Genomic DNA, 15,574 nt, shown 5'->3' with positions numbered 1-15,574 from the left:
TTTCATTTTTCATGAAACATACAGTTTACGGATCAGAACGCTTTTAGTGGCATGTGAATTCTTACCTTGAAATGCCAAACTGTAGGGCTGTCGACTATTTGTGGTAACTTTGCATAGCAAACCCGCCAAACTGTTCCCAAACAAAAATGTTGTCTACTCACCCATATCCATATCCGCAAAATCAAATTAAAAACCACCAGAACCGCCAAATATGTAATTGCATCTACTAGGTCATGATTGCACGCTGTTTTTTTAAAGTGTCTCAATTTTACTCAACACAAAGTCATTCACGGTAGTTTTATATTAATTTACTTTACATTTTACTAGTGTTAATAATTAAACGTGTACAATCAAAAAAACGGAAAAGTGATGACGATGGGGCCCCCTAGCGTACTTATGGGCCCATATGCCTGGCATACTCTGAACCCCCCCAAACGGCGCCCCTGCTAACTATAGTGTTGAGCTCTGCTATTAAAAGTAAGTAAGGTTTATCGTGGAATTTTGATTTTCTGAACAACTTTTACTAAAGTTACTGCAGTTAACAAGAAGCCTTTTGCTTCATTAACAGACATTAAATCAGATGTGAGAAGTTTAAAATTAAGGCTTGCATTACATCTTACACAGTTAGTATAATGCATGCAGGGCAAGAAGAATATTTATCTAATGTGGGGTAATGTGAAGTAATCGTATATTCATTTATGCTTTTTTTAATAATTACAGTTTTCTTTCATCGGATAAGGACCCCCTAAAGTAGTCTCTGCCAACCCATTTATTCAATTCTAGTTTCCTGCATTACTGATGCTGTATTTCAGCATATTAAGTGTATAATAAGTATTAAGTGTGCATATTTTGAATTAATTTAATAAACTAATTATTGATGGCCTTTAGTTAATTCACTAACATGATCCTATATTCAGTAAGCCTATGTTTACTTTACTGACAGCCCATTGTGCCCAGGATGGTAAAATAATTATTACAATGCATTCCTATAATGACCAACACAAATCTTTTGAATACTGACATGGTTTGAAATCTATAGTTATTTGATTCTTTGGTTTTCTGATGTTTTTTGAAATTCCTATATGTAGAGCAGAGAAATTTTTTTTTTCCTGGGGTGCATGCCCTAGAAAAATACATATATGGACCTCGGTATTTATAAAATCCTGCGTATGACCCTGCTCATAATTAAATACAAAAGGAGGAAAAAAACTGCAAAAAAGGTCCACTTTTAAAAAAAAAGAACCCCCCCTTTCAATAGGCTGGCTACGGACCTGAATTGTGTCCCTCAAATTCCTGTCTGTGGTGTTACAACAATGGACGTCGCCCCTTTAAGAAAAGGGGAACATTTATTTGGACTACTTCCTGTTTGTAAAGGTCATTGCAGGTTATGGTTGATCTGAGAGGTGCATGGTGAGTGCATTTTTTTTTTTAAGTTTTCCAGGTTTCACCATCATTATTTTTTGATGAGGCCTTTTTGTCTCCTGCCCTTTTCCTTTCTGGACCGAAGACTGCTTGGTGAAAACACTAGAGGGCGCTAATGTACAGCTTTAAGCAAACTTTGACATAAACACCTGACACGTTAGGCTACTTCAAGGTAATTTCATAATTAAAATTTTTCTACACCTTTGAATTTATTAAATCATCGACAGGTTTTTAAATAATAAGCACTGTAAATACCATATAGTCTAAATTAAAGATATGTTTTCCCTATGTGGATTGTCAGCGACATAGGGAAATACAAAATTATTTCTTACAATATAAAGTCTTTGTCAATATAAATACATTTTTTAAAAATAATAACACCCGCAACAAAGAATGTGGGGACTTGTGGTCACGTGAGTCACCATGGCGACGCTAGCTGTCATCAGTTCCGCGCGAGGAAAGCTTGTTGAGCTTTGAGGGGAAAGCAGACAGATGCACGCGTAGTTTTTAATGTCCACTGGATTAAAGAAAGCGCTCTTATCATTAATATAAGAAATTCATATGAAACATCACTACTCTGCGACAAAATGAGTCATTTCAACCCAGGGTAAGTAACTAAACTAGACCTAGTAAACTAGTTGCGCTGTTTACTTAAATGTTCTACAAACTAAGTAGTAAAAGTGTCGTGTCTTTTACATATTTAGCCCTACATATCCTTGCCATATTTAAAATTATAATTGTATAGCTAGCTTTATGTTCATGGAACGACAATATGATGTAAAGCCCTTGTTACTGTGGAGATATCAACAATAAGAGATCAACCTCTCAGCAATATGCAGGCTAGGCTATTGTTCATGTGTTAACTGGTTATTTGTTTAACATACCACAGACAGTCATGTTGAAGCAATCTCTGAACTGATAATGTCAAATGTGTCATTTGTTTTATGCCATTTGTTTACACTATCATAAAAAGACAGCTGTCTGTCTTGCTGAGAAATCATGTATTATTACTGACCAATACTAAAGAGATGGATTAGTTCTTAGGGGGGGCACAGGTTAAGTGTGCTATCCATCCACACTCAATTCCAATAGAAACCAGACACCAGTAATGGTATCTACTTGGCCTGAGGATTGGTGTACAGCTTCTCTTGTCTTCTTTACAAACGCTGGGGAAATCAAATCTGTATCGGAAAAAGCCAGGCAGACAAACAGTCCAGCATTTCCAGTAGTACACTTGACACAGATGTAGTGTGCACACCACTGATGGCCCTGAGGATCAGTCAATCATTCCATCAGCATGGTCAAACTTGTGCTACATCACAGCTCTATAATGCATGGTTATGCTTATATAAGGTTAAGACATTTAAGTTAAACTAGGACTTCTCTTATACTCATGAGACAAAAAGTCCTGGTTTGACAACCTCTGTATATGTATATGTATATGTTAATGTTCCTGATAGCTGGTATAGTCTGATTTTACTGGGAAAGAAATGCATCAATGCATCACGAAAGAAATTAAACTGAAAAGTTCATCAAACCATCCTTGTTTCAGTCTTATTGCAGCATATAATAGTTTGACGGACAAACATCTGAGCGGATACTTCAACAATGCAAGAATACGAAGACATCTTCAAAAAGTTGGACTGGTATGTGCATACTGCATTAGGGCTGCAAGATACATAACAATTATTGAAATATCACAGGCTTGTGCATTGCAATGGTTTGCAATAACTGAATGAAAACAATACTTTTTAAAAAGTTATGTATTCGTAGTATTGAGTAATGTGTTTATAGTCAGCGTTTTGATACAGATAATAATAGGGACTGTGATGCTTTTATATACACAAATGCTGGGTTATTTTCAATAAAGGGATAACAATGGGTCAAAAAGGGACGAGACCAGCCTGCATATAACCCAAAAATGGTGCGCATTTAACAAAAAAAAAAATTCACATTTGACTCTGGAATGGGTTAAAATTACCCAGCATTTTGGGTTGAAACAACCCAGCATGGTTTAAATTACAACCCAGCGAGCTGGGCTCATCCATCTTGCCGGTTTAAAAATAACCCAGCATTTTTTAGATTGTAAAAATACATATAAAATATGTATAAAAAAAGTTATAAAGTTGCTAAATGCCATCTTCTTCAAACATGAGATAATGATATTGACCAAATGCACATATTATACGTTCACCAAATACTTTCGCTTCAAATCTGCTTAATCCTGGCCTCAGGCCATTTAGGATTTGTTGGCAGAAGTTAAACTCCACAAGGATTTTTCAGAAAAGTCCTCTAGGTGCACAGAAGGAAAATTGTATAAACACTCTAAAAAAACAAACGGTGCTATACAGAACCAAAACTGTTGATTTGAATCGCAACCATAGAAGAACCGTTTTCAGTGCCATACAGCACCGGTGAAGCACCCGTGAAGCACCTGTGTAGAACCATATAGGGGCCATATAGAACCACTATAGCACCACATTTGGTTCTACATAGCACTATATGGTTCTACACAGGTGCTTCACTGGTGCTTCACCGGTGCTATATGGCACAAAAAACGGTTCTTCTATGATTACGAGCAAAGAACCACTTTTGGTGCTATATAGCACCGTTTGTTTTTAGAGTGAACGATGGGGTTTGTATGTCAAGGTTTAAGAGGTTTTACCCGGTTGAAAGGGGTTTACCGAATATTCTATTTAATTCAATTTTATTTTTTATTTATATATAACATACATATAGTATATAACATATATATAAATAAAAAATCAAATTGAATATTCGATAAACCCCTTTCAACCGGGTAAAACCTCTTGAACCTTGACATACAAACCCCATCGTTTATACAATTTTCCTTCTGTTTTAATTGTTTCAAAGCAGCTTTACATTAATAGATGCAAGAAAAAACACAGAAAAATTATAAAAACATAAACAGCAGAATACAGCTTTTAAGATTAACCATACTAGGGATCAGTGGGATATTTATAGAATTTTGAGACTTTTACCTTTATTTAAAATGCCATTAGTCAGTAATTGAAATTCTTTATTTTCACAAATATAATTTTAGTCAATTTCAATGGTATTTAACAAAACTTAACCCTCTAAGGACATGCAAAAATCTCCACTTCAAATAAAGCCTCCACACTGTAAAAAAAGTTCATCTTAAACGGATAGTTCGGCCATAAATGATATTAAACCCATGATTTACTCACCCCGAAGCCGTCCGAGATGCATATGTCCATCATTTTTCAGACAAATACATTTTCAGTTATTTTAGAAAATGTTTTAGTTCTTTCAGTTTATCAAATGTAAAGTTATGGGGTCCACGTCCTTCAAGTCCAAAAAATGTGCATCAATCCGTCACAAAATAAATCCAAACAGGTCAACGATGATAAACAAAGGCGTTCTGAGGGTAATCCGTGCTGTTTTGTTATAGAAATATCCACATTTAAAACTTTATAAACAAAAATAATTAGCTTCCGGTAATGCCGCCATCTTAGTGGCGTCCGCATTCAAAATGAGAGCGTACACAGCTTACGGAGGTTTCTCTGCTGTTGCTCTGTGCCCCCACCCTCTGCATTTGTCAAACAAAGTGCGTACACTACGCTGATACTCTCTCCTGAATACAGAGGAGTTTAAGATGGCGGCGTCACCGGAATCTAGTTATTTTCGTATATAAAGTTTTAAATATGGATATTTTTACAACAACACCGCGCGAATTACCCTCAGAAGACCTTTGTTTATCATCCTGGAGCCATTTGAATTTCTTTGGGGAAGGATATATGCAAATTTTTTAGACTTGAAGGAGCTGGACCCCGTAACTTTACTGTTTAGCAGCTGAAAGATATAAGACATTTTCTAAAATAACTGAAAATGTGTTAGTCAAAAATTTTTTGGACAAATCGGACGGCTTCGGGGTGAGTAAATCATGGGTTTAATATCCCTTTTGGCCAAACTATCCCTTTAAAAAGTAAATTACCTGGTTGCCTTAAAATTTTGAGTTAATTGAACTTAAAAATAGTAGTTAACTCAAAAATAACCCTGTGTAAATATTTTGTATTTTGTGTAACTTACTCTTTTTTAAGTTAAACTTTGTTTACAGTGTGGAGGCTTTATTAGAAGTGGAGTTTTTTGCATGTACTTAGAGGGTTTTGCAGCGAAAGACAAAGTCAAATTTGTTAAATACCATTGAAATGACTAAAGTGATATTTGTAAGAATAAAGCATTTCAATTACTGACTAATAACCTTTTAATTCCCATTAAAGTAAAATGTCAGGTGCACCTAGAGGGTTTTGCGTCTGAGCTCTTCATATATGAAGTAATATACATTGATCCCTCGCACTGAATAGAAAAACAAGTAATTAGCATTCCCACAATGATCACTTTAGTTAATCACAATTCCGAGATGAAAGGAAAACAATTTTGTCCTGATTTATAAGATCAGGTGACTCAGTCAGTAAATGCAGGTGCATGTGCTTCAGATCAGCCGGAGTGGACGGATCGTTCCAGATAAGGAGTACAAACACAAGCTGATCCAGAGGGCACATCAGAGACATGTGAGAGAGTGTCTGGCTCAAGCCATCTTCCACAAGGTGCTGGACATGGAGGTGCGCTCTTTCAATTTAGTTTAGGTGGGATAGATCATGGCGCTAGCAACACCAAGGTGATAGGATTTATATCAAAGGAATTCATGTATTATAACTTAAATCCACTGCAAGTTTCTTTGCAAGTGTTTGCAAAATATGTATAAATGTGTATTATATAGTCCACAGCAGCTGAATTAGAAGCTATGTTGTATTAGACCATTTCTGTGGTGTTTCAAGTGAATAATTGATTATATACAAAGGCAAAAAATGGTTCACGAATAGCAAACCATGACATGTTTACTTTTTAGCGTCTTCATCAATCCGAGATCAAAAGAAAACTTGAGGAATTTGCAAGGAGGGAGCAAATACACAAAATAAAGGTTTTTAACTAAATTCTTCGACTCTATCTAGCCTAGATTAAGTAATAATATGATTATTTTATATTTGACATTTTGCATTATACACAGGCTGAGCGCTCTAAGAGGTGTGATGAGGAACCAATGCTATTGTTTTCACCTCGGCCTCCAACGGGACCAAAGATCTCTCACACACGCCATTCTGGGCCTGATGCAGAGAATTCTGAGTCGACAGAATCTGTGAGTGTCCCACAAAATTATTTCATCCACATAGCCTCATTTTCTGGGGTGGGTTTTAGTTAAATGGAGTCATTACCCACCTGCCTATACTGCCCACTGCAAATGAAGAGTCTGGAGAGCTATACTGCTCTAACAAGTGCATGAACTTAAAGGGATAGTTCACCCAAAAATGAGAATGGTGTCATTGGTGGCTCACCCTTGTGTCGTTCCAGACTTGTGGGACCTCCGTTCATCTTCGGATCACAGTTTAAGATGTTTTATATTTAGTCCGTTAGCTTGTTGACCCTTCATTGAAAATCTACTGTATACTGTTCATGTCCAGAAAGTTAATAAAAACATCATCAAAGTAGTCCATGTGACATCAGTCGGTCAGTTAGAATTTGTTGAAGCATTGAAAATACATTTTGGTCCAAAAATGAAGACTTTATTCAGCATTTTTTTCTCTTCTGCGCCGATTTTATTCAGCATTTTTTTCTCTTCTGTGAAGTGCATGCGCGAGACTAAAGTCACGTGACTGCAGTGACGCGGATGACGTATGACGCGGCTGACGTGTTATCAGGTGCGCCCCAGCTGGGTTTTTTTTGTGTGGGACCGGGCTTTGTTAACAATCTGAGGGAGACGCACGCTGTAAGTTTGAAAAAAAACTTTGCAAACATGTCTAAGGATGGCACGTCATCCGCGTCACTGCGGTCACATGACTTTAGTCTCGCGCATGCACTTCACTACAGACGCGGAAGAGAACAATGCTGAATAAAGTCGTCATTTTTGTTATTTTTGGACCAAAATGTATTTTCGATGCTTCAGCATATTCTAACTGACCCACTGATGTCACAAGGACTACTTTGATTATGTTTTTATTACCTTTCTGGACATGGACAGTATACCGTACATAGATTTTCAATGAAGGGTCAACAAGCTCCAAATATAAAACATCTTAAACTGTGTTCCGAAGATGAACGGAGGTCTTACGAGTTTGGAACGACATGAGGGTGAGTCTTTAATGACATTACTTTCATTTTTGGGTGAACTATCCCTTTAACTTGTTTTAATTTTCTCTAGATAGCTCTTTCTCTCCATTAAAATCAGCACATTTATAATTCATTGGTGTGTTTATGGCTTCTGTCCATAGCCGAGTTCCTCCCGGCCCAACACGGCTCCAGGAAAGATGCAGAGACCTGTTCGACTCAAGCCGTTGAACAGCAACAGTGCCACGACCTCTCTGAGGAAAACCTCCCCTAGATACAGACGACGGCAACGGGAGTCCTCCAATGAAACAGATCAGCCCCTCAGTTATATGGTGGGACCATCCTGAGCTCCCATTACCTGTTTCTACCAGACAGCACTGAGAGACAAAGCATAAATATGTCTCTACTTGTCTTATTTGTTTCTGTTTTAAAGGCTTAGACATTTAGAAGTAAGCAACTTCTGTGTAGCCAATGATATCCTCTTGTGTTTTCTAGCTGGACAGAGACACCATAAGACATACGACCTTGACAGACTTCTCTAGTACTGTCTCGCCCTACCGTCTTCCTGTCATTAACAACTACGTGACCCCTGTGCCTCCGCTCACTAAAAAGAAAGACAGAGGAGCGAGACTGAATGGTACACATAGAGGACGAAAGTTGAGACCAACTACAGCACCAACGGAGGTTAATAAAGTTGTTTTTCAAACTGCAGGAAGTTACTTGTTAACAGATTCTGAATTCTGATTGGATTAGTCATGTCACATATGTTTACTGGCATTTGCAAATTATGACACAGTTATATCTGTATTGTTTCATATGTGAAGTGGGATGTAAGGTTTAACATATATTCTGTTGTGCCTCTGTTAGCAGCCCTCCACTCTCCAGAGGACATCCGCCCAGAGTAGAGTATCAGTAAGAATGGTTTATTTTGGCAAGAGTGTCCACTTGTCTCATGATCTGATGGACCTCACAGATGAGGTGAAGGTCTTTCAGCAGCATTGTGGAGGAGAGAATCTCTGTGTCTTTAAAGGGAAGCTAAATGAAGGAGGTCAGTGTAAATCATATCTCACTAGCTTGGTTTACATTGCACTACTGTAGTTTTGTTCTCTCGTGATAAGTAATTTCAAAAACAAATGCAACAAATGATATTACGCAGCAGCCGAAAATAGTCCCCTTAGTAACTTTCAATGGCAGGGGACTATTTTCGGGCACTGCGTGATATCATTTTGCCTCCTGCAGCCATGTTACGGCAGCAAAGTCCTTGATTATTACACCAGAATGAGAGTATAGTTCCTAGCCATATCTGCCTAGAAAATCACAACTTTTAATTTTCCGTCAGTCTTAGTACACGATGTAACTACAGAAAAGTCAAGTTTTAAATAGGAAAAATATCAAAACTCTTTGGTTATGTTTGAGCGCAATGCTAAATGGTCTAATCAGAATCAATGGATTATGCTAAGCTATGCTAAAAGTGGTAGCACCAGACCCGGAGATCAGCTGAATGGATTCCAAAACTGTAAAAATCAAATGTTTAACTCTAGGGGAGCTGGGAAATGAGCATATTTTCAAAAAAAGTGGAGTGTCCCTTTAACATTGGCTGCATTTTCAACTCGCTATTTCAATTTGCGCAATTTAAAGGGTAATGGAAACGCATCAAATGATGGCATTAATTGAGTTACATTATTGATCTAAGGTTATTCAAAAGTATGAGTCCACATTGTGGGATTTAAAATCAGTTTTTAATCTGGAAATACATAAAGTGTTATGGTTTAAAAATGTCACATTTAAAGTTTAATTTGCTTGATTCCATAGAAGCACATAAGATGCTTTTTGGGACATTTTTAAATAATGCTAGGATAACATCAGTCATCAGATTTTACACATAAACTCAATCCCGTGATGTTTTTAAAGCAGAATTGTAATATACTAAAGTTTACAAATTTCTGAATAGATTTAGTTAAACTAATAGTTTTAAATTTAGTTAATCATTTACTTATTGTTATGCTGATAATATAAACTAATTTGATATGATAAAAACTGTATTTAGATAACAAAAATGTTTTAACTAACTTTAATTATATGTTAAACATTAGCACTACTGTATATTAGAACATAAATTCTGCTAATTACTTTGTTAGTTATTGTTAAAGGGGACATATCATTAAAATCTGACTTTTTCCATGGTTAAGTGCTATAATTGGGTCCCCAGTGCTTCTATCAACCAGAGGCGTAGCCATGAGGGGGCCTGGGTGGGCCTTGGCCCCCTCATTTACATGTCCGCCCCCTCAGATTTCCAATTGCTTAAAATAAATAAAATAAGAAAATTTTGATTTCTTAGTCTGATTGACAGCTGTTTTCAAACTTGATTGGATTAGCTCATGTCACATGTTGTTGTGCGTAACTTATGCTGTCATCTTTGCATGAGAGTTCATTAATATTTGGTGACAATGGCAGCTGGCTCGCAAAGTACAATATTAGGCTTTTTCAAAAAAGCACGGAAAGATGAGCGAGAAGAAGAAAATGTGCCATCCATATCATTTATCATTTGAATCTACTTCATGTTCTGCTGAAACGGTGAAGTAAATATGCTTTAAATGTGTACAGGTGTTAAGCTGTTTTATTTATAGGTGTTAAGCTATATATATATGAAGAGTTTGGTTCCAAAACGCGATAAACGCCATTTTTGAAAAAAAATGAGTTACTGCCAAAATCAGTATTATATCAGGTCAGTAGTTAAAAGTAAATAATTAATTTTATGCAAAATCCAATACCCGCCGTGATATTCTGTCATCTTTTCTCCCTTTTTTCCCAAAATGCGACAAACGCCACTACTCCTTTTTTACAGAACGCAATAAATCCATTTCTGATATTACAGCGGACCACGCAATGTAAACAAACATGGCGGCGCGCTGAGTACACGGAATCCTAATTTTCCTCATCTACTTTGTACTTCGTGATCAACAAACAAAACAAAATAATACTTTAATAGCATTGCCAAACCTGTGATGGTTTTCTGTGACGGGAAAGAAACGTAAGCCATCAACAGCTAATAATTTCCGCGAGAGGCACTCGGTTGCTTGTTCTCCAGACAGCATCAAGCTTCTCATGCTAAAACATTGTGTTCTTAATATAACAAAGTACTGTAAGTGTTTTGGTTAATGCCATTAATGTTTATTTTTTAATCATTGTATACCACTAGTCAACTAAATAAATATAAAATGGGTAAAGATGAATGCACATTTATACATTGATTTAATAGATTTATAGCATTTTGAAATAAAAATCTGTCATGGATTTATTGCATTTTGTGGAAAAAAGAATTAGTTTTTATAATAAATCTTTGAAAATCAAGTTATGGATTTGAATTTTTTATGTTTTTATAACCTAAAGATGCTATGTGAAAGTTTGTAACAGAAAATAGTGGTTTTCATCTTGTCACTTTCTTGGTATAGAAAACACGTTTTTACCGAAATTTGTCAAAATGGATTTATTGCGTTTTGGAACCAAACTCTTCATATATATATACAGGGTTTAAATTGGGCCGGGGCCGTCCGGGGCTAAGCTCCGGCACATAGGCTGAAGGTCTCGCTCTGCTCGTGCCAGTGTACCAGCTGCGCTTGTGCGTGTGTACTCGCTGCGCTGGTGTGTGTGCACTGACGCGAAGGGAATAAGGTGTTTCCATTCATTATGGGGCATACTCACCAACGCAAATTCAATGATTTGCGCGAGTAGATTACATACAAAGTCAATGCAAAGACGCAATCAGACGCGTCCCCGCACGGGGCGATGCAAATGACGCGAATTGGGCGGCGCAATTGCCGCAGAAACACGCGCTTTTCCTTTTAAACGCGTCTTCGCGCAAGTTATACAACTCGAGCGAATAAACTCAGGAACTTCAAGAACGGCTTTCACACAGGATCATTTGACATTGTAGAGACAGAGAGAGAGAGCGAGAGAGAGAGAGAGAGAGAGAGAGAGAGAGAGAGCGTGTGAGAGAGAGAGAGAGCGTGTGTGTGTGTGTGTGAGAGACAGAGAGAGAGAGAGAGCGTGAGAGAGAGAGAGAGAGGGGGGGGTAATAATGGTGCCCACGTTGAGGAAACTTAATAGAAGACTAGAAACGTGTTAAGGACTAAAGTATGTATGTCACTCATCTAATTACAGTATGTTAACTGGATAACACTTCATATAACTCATTGTATAGTTTAATACATTTATGTATTTTGATTACACAAATCAAACCTTACGATTGTTTTAGTTGCTGACCAGCATAGGGAATCTCTATTGCTAATTTATTAGACATGTTGATGATACAGTACTGTGTGTTGTACTTTTTCTTGTTAATTTAATCTTTTTGGGTAGCCTATCTTATAGAATTATTCAAGGAGGTTGATTCCTTTTACTTAATTTAAAGTTTGATCAATTGTGCATAATGACATGTGCAACAAATGGATATAGGGTGTCAAACTCATAGATTTGCATAATTTAAAATTCAGACACTCTTTATAAAATATTTGTGGTCAATCTCTGGCACAGATTTAAAGTTGAAACTTATCAAATCCTATCAGAGGTCCAGAATGTCATTAAAACACACCAGTGGCTTTGCTGTCATCAGTATTAAACATGTTACCCCTTAAAGTACCCTCCCCGCAGAGCCCCCCACATAACAAATCCCAATTAAACCCCTGCATATATACATACATATACATATATATATATATATATATAGAGAGAGAGAGAGAGAGAGAGAGAGAGAGAGACATTTTAAGATGGGACACCCCCAAAAATAAAATTCTAGCTACGCCCCTGCTATTAACCTAGAAAATGTGAAAAGGAACAACCCAGCAACTTAGTTTTGGTAAACTATTCTCTGCAAGCATGTGACAAAATTAGGTCGTTCAGATTTTGCCTGTTTTAGTAGGTATGTAGCAACGCCAATTACAATAATACCGCCCTTTAATCTGCACTACCCAACCACGGCATTGCTATTTAGTGAGGAGAAAAAGAGAGAGAGAGAGAGAGAGAGAGAGAGAAAATTTACTGCACCATCATTGTGATCATTGTTTGCATTTTATTCACTCATTTGCATTTCAAAGGATACACCTAAAAACGGCATAATTTTGCTCAGGCCTACAAAATGGGAAATTTAACATGCTATAATAAAGTGGTATTTTGAGATAAAACTTCACATATGTACTCTGGGAACTTATTTTACATCTAAAAAAAATGTCATAATATGACACCTTTAAAATGTTACAATGTCCCGCATTCAACCCGCACACCTCTTTTGTACTCAGAAATTTTCGAGTTTGTGTCGAGACGTCATCAGGGATTTCCCTTTAGTCTTACATTCTTCCTGAACGGCCTGCAAGTGGAGCGGCTCAGTTCATGCTGTGAGTTCAAACACAGAAGAGGCGCTCGTCTCGGGGGCAGACATGGACACTTTGGTTTTTCCAGTGTGGAGGGAGCATCTCCCTGTTACAAGTAAACATATTCACTAATTATATAGCAAAAGTGCTTTAATTCTGCCATTGAAAATCCTATTTTTGTCCTCATGATGCATTATGTTTTTTTGTGACGTGTGATTTCTACAGGTGTATTATTGCCATGGGCTTGGACAAAAAACCCACCCCTCCTCCCAAAAAAGTCAAAGAAGAGGTGCCTAGTTCTAAATCCCCTGATGCCAAAGAGTCCACAGATGTAGATGAGGATATAGAGATGCGTTCAAATTCAGAGCCTCGTGCATCACAGGAAATGGAAACAGACCACAATGGAGAAACACCGGAAGGGAAAAAGCCTAAAGATGGTATATATTGCACCTTAAATGCATGCACCCATAAGGATATATTGTGTCTTTAATATTCATTGGTTTGAACTTATGTACCCTATGCTCTCATATAGACTACGAGGAAGACTTCGAGGCAGATGATGAAGGACAAGTTGAGGATGGTGAGGAAGTGGAGGAAAAGTCTTCTTCAGTTGCCAATAATGAAGAAAATGACATAAATGAAAACAACAGAGACTCTGACAGTGAAGTTGAGGACGCTAGGATGTCTAGTTAGTATTTGTTTTATTAGTCAACCCTAACTACACTAGTCAACATTTGAAGTGGATAAAAACCTTTCCTAAAAGTTGTCTTAAAACCAATACCAGGGTTCCCACACCTTAGTTCAAAATTTCAAATTCCAGGACCTTTCAAGGACTTTCCAGGTCCAATACCCGCAAATTCAAGGACTAAATGTGGGGACACATTTCAAGTGAGAGCAAGGTTACATTGTGTTACTTTTTAAGATACATTATTACAGTTCCCTTACGAGAGAACTCGCGCTGCGTCACTACACTGACACTTTGGGGACGCCTCCAGGGGTAAGTGCATCTGAATGTGTATATCAAATTCAAACCAATGGTGAGGCTTAACGACAAAGACAGGGTGACGCGGGAGCCAGGAAGTATATTGCTATCTGAAATATTGCCAGAGACGGTGTTACAGGGATGCAGGAAGTATGGCAAGAGAGACACAGCGCCTCGTTCCCTTCTCAAGGAACAACAGTTACATACGTAACCCGAGACGTTTTCATGTGTCAAACACAACTATACAAAAAAGCATTTTGGTATGAATCAACATTCGCATACAGAAGATAAAAGCATTTAAAGCAAACAGTTTAGCACGTGGGCTTAACAAGTCAAGAATTTTTATGATACCGTATTATCCTACACTACACAGGGAATAATATGGATTTTTTCCAGAAAACTTCTTGCATAAAATAGATTCAAGCACTTTCAATGACCTGTATCTATGTATGTATATTTTCAAAAACTTCCCAGGGCCTTGAACCCCCCCCAGATTCACAAACGTTCAAGGATTTCAAGGACCCTTGGGAACCCTGCAATACCCAATACCTGTTCTTGTCTTAGGACAACTTTGATGAACGTTTTTGATCCACTTCAAATGTTGACTATTTCAAATGTTACAATATTTTTGACAAGTGTACCAGCAGATAGGAGGACTGTTTGAACTGAATTTCTCTCTTTATCCATCCGAAGATAAAAGGTCACCATCTGTCTCATCTGGTCGAACGTCCAGTTTGTCTAGCCGAGACAGTGACAACAGTGACAGAGAAATAGAGGAGGATACCAAAGTAGCCACCGCTGATGTTCTAGAGGAGAGCATTCACGTTCAACCAGAAGATGACCTCACCACAGTTAAGATGGAGGAGTCCAGCTCTGTTACACAACCTCAAGATGCAGAGGATGACTCTGAGACGCAGGACAATCACGTGGACAGCGTGGAGAAGAGTGAATTGGAAACATCAGAAGATACAGAGAAGAATGAACATACTCAAGGTGAGAAGGCCGAGGAGGAATCTGAACCTGATGATAATCCACCAGAACCTGAATCAGACACAGGTGCGTATCTGCATGAAAACTAGTCCTGTGTGCCGTGTGCCTGCTGTGAATAAACCTGCTGTCTTCATCCATGTTGGCTTTTTCAACACCAGAACTGGAAATCCTGTTTTGTGTTCCTTTCAAATAAACAGTCGAGCATATTTTAAACAGTGCAGTTTTTTCATCATGCCTTCAGGGTTTTTAATAATCTTCTGAAATTGTTTATTTATCTGTTCAACTTATATTTTGGATTGATGCTTAGTTATTATGAGTTCTGGTTGTGTTAAAGGCGGAGCCCACGATGTTTGAAAAACGCGTTGGAAAAGGAGACGGGCCGACTACCAAAACACACTTATAGCCAATCAAATCAAATCAAATGTCGGGTTGCGTATGTGTGGGGCGGGTCTATCAACAGAAGGTCCAAATTCTATTGGGGTAGGGGCGTGTTTGTTTAGATGATTTCAAATATCAACATTGGCTTTCAAACATCATGGACTCCGCCTTTAAAAGCAGAAAAACATGTGTTACACGTGTTTCTCTGTAATAATACTCAAGGCCATTGAGAGAGCGGTTTGTTTAAGTCTGGGTGGTCTTGCGCACACCATTGTATTGATTTGCTATTGGG

The 15,574-nt window shown here is 37.7% G+C and overlaps 1 protein-coding gene across 1 annotated transcript; it reads left to right on the top strand.

Annotated features, from left to right (window-relative positions):
- The first annotated feature begins 1,850 nt into the window (after positions 1-1,850).
- LOC129413893 (glutamate-rich protein 3) lies at positions 1,851-15,243 on the top strand. The gene is made up of 12 exons (XM_055167705.2): positions 1,851-2,029; positions 2,975-3,068; positions 5,901-6,026; positions 6,314-6,385; positions 6,473-6,601; positions 7,731-7,898; positions 8,062-8,250; positions 8,434-8,614; positions 12,861-13,047; positions 13,158-13,369; positions 13,465-13,620; positions 14,608-15,243. Exons 1-12 carry the CDS (start codon positions 2,010-2,012, stop codon positions 14,991-14,993), a joined length of 1,920 nt encoding a protein of 639 aa, XP_055023680.2. The 5' UTR covers positions 1,851-2,009; the 3' UTR covers positions 14,994-15,243.
- The last annotated feature ends 331 nt before the right edge of the window (positions 15,244-15,574 follow it).

The sequence above is a fragment of the Misgurnus anguillicaudatus genome, chromosome 5 (genome assembly GCF_027580225.2).
Source record: "Misgurnus anguillicaudatus chromosome 5, ASM2758022v2, whole genome shotgun sequence".
In the NCBI taxonomy this organism is placed as follows: Eukaryota; Metazoa; Chordata; class Actinopteri; order Cypriniformes; family Cobitidae; genus Misgurnus; species Misgurnus anguillicaudatus.
Note: the sequence above shows the minus strand (reverse complement) of the source record. Positions and strands in the feature narration are given on the sequence as shown.

Coding starts and splice junctions, on each gene's coding strand:
- LOC129413893 (XM_055167705.2), top strand. CDS start 2,010: ATGAGTCATTTCAACCCAGG. Junction 2,030..2,974: donor ATGAGTCATTTCAACCCAGG/GTAAGTAACTAA, acceptor TCCTTGTTTCAG/TCTTATTGCAGCATATAATA. Junction 13,048..13,157: donor GGAGCATCTCCCTGTTACAA/GTAAACATATTC, acceptor TGATTTCTACAG/GTGTATTATTGCCATGGGCT.